Genomic DNA, 5,621 nt, shown 5'->3' with positions numbered 1-5,621 from the left:
ATTGTGCTACAAGCTGGCGACACAGATAGAACAAAGAGCCAGATATTTCACCAGATATATAAGTGAGAAGCATCCGGTTGGAGTTTCCACTCACTACCAAATATGGTGATGAGAGGAAGCCTCGTGGCCGACATTAACGCTAATATTCTCATCGATTAAACATTGGCTGTCAATACAGTTTTCTGTTCCCAAAACTACAATTTGTCACGAACAGAGTGGACTAAGCTTTGTAGATTTGACCCTTTGCCAATGTTTTTAAAAATTGCGTTGTTTAGAAGGAGTGCAAGGGCGAATTTGAGTTATGGCACACGCGCACTTCACAGAGTAGGCGTTACCTAACGGAAATGTGCAAATATATGCTAGAACGCGCCAATAGGATCTCGCTAGATCGTGCTTGGCTCTGCCCCCCTCCTTGCTTGTTCTGCTCACTATGACTAATGTGTTCCCATTGGAAACGACAGGCCGTGATATATCCTGGGTTAGTTATAACAATCTTTGCTGGCGAGCTCTATGCGCTGATAGACAATGCCGTTGGCGAATGGAAAGCTGCATGCGTCGTTACGCATGAGTTTATGCTATTTCTGCGTTTACAAAGCCCGTACGACTTCAACTGAATTACTAATGATGGGAAGTTCGGCTCTTTTCTGAGAGCCGGCTCTTTTGACTCGGCTCCCAAAGAAGAGCCGGCTCTTTCGACTCCCGAACGGCTCTTTATTTAGGATCTTTTGTAGCCTATATTTTACCTTAACTTTGAAAAAAAATCATGGTTTATGTGTTGAAAACCCTTTTGCTTTCAGTGTTTTTATGAGAGACCTTATAATGCCTAATTCTGTGCATTTATTCTGTGACAAAACCACTCTTACATTTGTTTATTTCAATTAAACTTTTTTATTGCACAAATTAACAATAAACTTCAAACAAATCCACAGAACAGAATCAAAACCAGAACCAAACTCCAGCAAACAGCATTAGTCCTCAGGGCAGGTTGGCATTCAGGAAGATCAGATGCCTCAGCTTGGATGGGCTGATAGGCCTGATACGATTTCGCCTCTCCGTGAGTATCTGCCCTGTTTTGGAGAAGATTCTCTCAGAAGGAACTGATGTGGCAACAATACATAGTCTCCCCTCCATCACCTTCACCAGGAGTGGAAAGACTGAGGCCTTGGCCTGCCACCAGCTCAGTGGGTCTTCTGCTCTCTGGATGAGGGGCTCCTCAAGGTAGCTCCTCACCTCCATTATAGCATCAGCTGTCGGATTTCTCCTTGAAGCATCTCCTGTAGCTCTGTCATCAAAAAGCCTCCAAACAGCAGAGGTTTGCTGCTCCTCCTCCACTTGGCCCTGTAATGGTGGAGCTGGCTGGCTGCTGGGGGGTGCATTTTGCTGCTGCTGCTGCACTAATCCTCTGAAGAGCTTCATCAACAGCTCTACGATCACTGAAGGCAAGTTTTTTAAACCTTGGATCCAATAAGGTAGTTTCTGAAAGGACAGTGTTGTACTCCATCCGCAGAAATTTGCGGTCCATGGCTGAACAAAGAGCTGCAACTAATTCCTTCACTTTCTGCACAGTTACTGTCCATTGGTTCTCGGCTGTCACCAGCTGCAGACCTTTGCAAAGCAGGAGCATTTTCGAGGCTGTGACATAGCTGAAGGAGAGAAAACAGCAACTTTTAGAATTTAGTTTTTTAAAAGTATGTGGCATATTATACGTGATGCATTATACTGTATGTGTTGTGTTTGCAATGTATAATAGTGACTGAATAGTAGTAGAGAAAAACAATGCTTCAATGGTTCTAGGTACCTGTCTGCACTTATCTCCACAGTCACCTCCTGGAATGGTTGCAGGACGGCGCAGACCTCTTTCACCAGCTCCCATTCCTCTTGGCTTAATGGCTCAATAGATGCGTTGATGAGGGCCAGGGTGGAGATGATGGCATCTTTTATTTCAAGCATTCGCTTCAACATATCAAATGTTGAGTTCCACCTGGTGGCACACTCTTGTTTGGGCCTCAGTTCAGGAATCCCCATTTGGCGCTGTGTGGACTTTAGCTTCTGTGCTGCTACTGTGCTTTTGTGGAAAAACTCCACAACAGCCTTCACCTTATCCACGGTTGTTTTGATCACCTTCAGAGCATCTCTAACCACCAGGTTTAGTGTATGCGCCAGACATGGGTGATGGGTCCACTTCAAAACTTTTATGGCTTTGGTGATGTTTGCAGCATTATCACTCACACAGCACACCACTTTGTCCTCTACTTGCCACTCTTTTGCCACTCTTAGTAGCTCCACTGCCAAGTTTTCTGCAGTGTGTCTGTCGGTGAACTCGAAGCAGTCCAGAAGGCAAGATGTCATCTTGTAATCTTCAATAAAGTGGCAAGTGACAGACATGAAAGAGCAGGTTGTTCTGGAGGTCCAGCAGTCAGTTGTCAGGCAAACTGATGGAGCTTTTGTCACCCTTTCTTGCCATAATGCACGTTCTGTGTCATATAGTTTTGGGATCATTGTTTGGGAAAGTGTTTTTCTACTGGGTAGAGTGTATGTGGGATTTAGGGCTTTGACAAAGTTTTTCATTCCTTTGTCCTCCACAATGGAAAAGGGTTGAAAATCAGAAGCTACCATTTTAGCCAACTCATCATCAATACTGTGCTGTTTGGCTGGGGTCATCAGTTTAGGTAAAAACTGACTTATTTTGCTTTGAGTTGCAGTAGGAGAGGTTATACTTGCACGCATGGGGATGGCAGTAGACGTTACAGCAGCTGTTGTTCTGGTATGAGACACACCAGGATCAGTAGATGGTGAGCTGGCTTGCCCTCTCTCCTCTAACTGCACTGTAGGATGGACAGTTCTTGTATGTCTATGCAGGTTTGTGGTGGAACCTGCTCTTATAGTGACCTTCGTTTTGCAGTGAAGGCACTCTGCTTTCTTGTTCCCAATATCTTTAAACTGCAGCCAGATGCTGCTTCGCTTTCTAGTGTCACTCATAGTTAAACGACACGACAATGCAAGACGCACACACGCTCCTCAGTCCGCTCTGTCTCTCTCTTCACTTGCAGTGGAGTCAAGTGGTGTGTCTGCCCCGCCCCCTCTCTGTTTACACATCCTTAATTCTCACGTGAATGCCGCATGCTGGTCGCCATGCTGGCCAATCATAACAGACCTCTGTGAAAGTGAAACCTAAGCAGCGAATGGGCAAAAAACTGGGAGCCGGCTCTCACTCGATGCGAGCCGGCTCTTCTGATTCACTACAAAGAGCCGGCTCTCAGAGCCGATGCTTGTGCGCATGACCCATCACTATGAATTACAAATGTTTCGATTGTTGAGGAGTGGGTGCAGTGGAAACCACACATTTTTACCTATCAGACAGTTAAACATCACCCATAATAGAATGGACAGTAAGAAGAACAGCGAAAATAGGTCTATTCACTCGGACAATGTCGAGGAAGTTCATAACGTGCCAATGGAAGTTATCATACGACCAATCCCTCCTGTACTAGATGAGCGCAAAGTTCAGAGCCTTATGGATACAATACAGGTAAAAATGTGTCCTTGTTCTGCCAAGATCAAACCATATGAGAGTTCAGATAAGTGGTGGTGGTATTAAAAACAGACGGCAGTGAATATTCTCTTGTTGATTGGGAAACATCTGACAGACTAGGCTACTGTATTAGACTGATAAACCTCTAGGGGGATTTACACATTTTTTCATGAATCTTGTTCTGGAGGCAGCTCTGCAGATTGCCTGACAATCAGACTGATACCTCTCGTTCACAGTCTGAGATTAATGCCATTCATTTGTTTGGGGAATTATCTCAAAACAAGCCAGAATGTTGGTTAAAATGATATTTTAACTTACTTTACCGGTTGTCCGTGTGGTTGGTCCTTTTGCAGGTATGAATGTGAGACAATATATCCACAGGAAAGTATACCAGCGCTTTGAAAAGTTGATGTAATTATACTTTCCTGTGGCTATATTGTCTCACATTCCTACCTGCAAAAGGACCAACCACACGGACAACCAGTAAAGTAAGTTAAAATATCATTTTATTCAGCATTCTGGCCTGTAGAAGTTAGAGGAAACCTTCCTGATCCAAACGCTAATTTCTGCACGACGTAGAATTCAATGCAGTTCAACGTTGGGTCTTCATGCTACTCTGCAGAGTGGTCACTCTGCCACAGTCATCAAATTTGATTTAAAACCTTAACCACACTGCTAACCCTAATGCATAACCCTAACCTTACATTTTTGTTTTCATGAATTTTTACAATATAGACAATTTTGACAAGACTCATGACAAACGTCAAACAGGTGTATTTCCCTGTTCTGTGTGATAAAGAACCTCTGAAATGGAATAGAAAAACTCACCTATTATTTTTACTCATAGGAATCTACAGACATCAGCACTGTTCCTCCTATTGATATACTCTGGATCAAGGGCAGGGAAGGAGGGAATTACTACTACTCCTTTGGAGGCTGTCACCGGTTTGAGGCATACAAACGGTTGAAAATGAACACCATTCCAGCAAAGATCTTCAAATCAAATGTTGCAGACCTACGCACTTACTTGGGTGCCTCAACCCCAGACCTACAGTGAAGTTGGATTAACTGAGGACTGTTTTTGAGTCACAGTCAGTACTGAGGACTGTAGATGTGGGTATACTCTACACTGAGTGTACAAAACATTAGGAGCACATGTTCTTTCCGTGACATTGACTTACCAGGTGAAAGCTATGATCCCTTATTGATGTCACTTGTTAAATCCACTTCAATCAGTGTAGATTAAGAAGAGGAGAGGATAAAGAAGGATTTTTAAGCCTTGAGACAATTGAGACATGGATGTGTGCCATTCAAAGGGTGAATGGGTAAGACAAAATATTTAAGTGGTAGTAGGTGCCAGGCGCACCAGCTTGAGTGTGTCAAGAACTGCAACCCTGCTGGATTTTCCACACTCAACAGTTTCCTGTGTGTATCAAGAATGGTCCACCACCCAAAGGACATCCAGCCAACTTGACACGACTGTGGGATGCATTGGCGTTAACATGGGCCAACATCCCTGTGGAATGGTTTTGACACCTTGTAGAGTCCATGCCCTGATGAATTGAGGCTGTTCTGAGGGCAAAAGGGGGTGCAACTCAATATTAGGAAGTTCCTAATGTTTTGTACACATCTTATGCGAATCAGGGGTTTCAGTCATAATTGTATGTAGTGCAGTGTAAGTACTGGCCAGCAGGTGGAGATGTGACACTGTTTTATATCATGCCGTTATATGAATTTCCCTCATGTATCACCTTTAATGCCGAAAGGTGGAATATTATATTTCCACATACAAATAGTCCCAATTATATATCATATATAGAATTAAAGAAATAAGATTCATTAAGAGATGTATATATTTTCAAATGAACTTCATTTGAAGTTGTAAACTTGCTTGTATACTATACTGGCCGGTGTTTCTATCTGCAATGTAAATGTGTATGTTAAATGATTTAAGATACAATTAAAGACAGTGTAAAAGTCAACAACATAAGACTCTCGCGTAAATCATTTATTGAAGTCAATGGAAGATTTTAACAAAATAAAACTTGAGTTAACCACATGAATCTAAAGTCAGAATATGGCCCTGCAT

The 5,621-nt window shown here is 43.0% G+C and overlaps 1 protein-coding gene across 1 annotated transcript; it reads left to right on the top strand.

Moving 5' to 3' along the window:
• The first annotated feature begins 3,297 nt into the window (after positions 1-3,297).
• srxn1 (sulfiredoxin 1 homolog (S. cerevisiae)) lies at positions 3,298-4,786 on the top strand. Its single transcript, XM_041857945.2, has 2 exons — positions 3,298-3,529; positions 4,380-4,786. The coding sequence occupies exons 1-2, from the start codon at positions 3,302-3,304 to the stop codon at positions 4,587-4,589; spliced, it is 438 nt and encodes a 145-aa protein (XP_041713879.2). The 5' UTR covers positions 3,298-3,301; the 3' UTR covers positions 4,590-4,786.
• Positions 4,787-5,621: the final 835 nt, after the last annotated feature.

Source organism: Coregonus clupeaformis, chromosome 30 (assembly GCF_020615455.1).
Source record: "Coregonus clupeaformis isolate EN_2021a chromosome 30, ASM2061545v1, whole genome shotgun sequence".
Classification (NCBI taxonomy): domain Eukaryota; kingdom Metazoa; phylum Chordata; class Actinopteri; order Salmoniformes; family Salmonidae; genus Coregonus; species Coregonus clupeaformis.
Note: the sequence above shows the minus strand (reverse complement) of the source record. Positions and strands in the feature narration are given on the sequence as shown.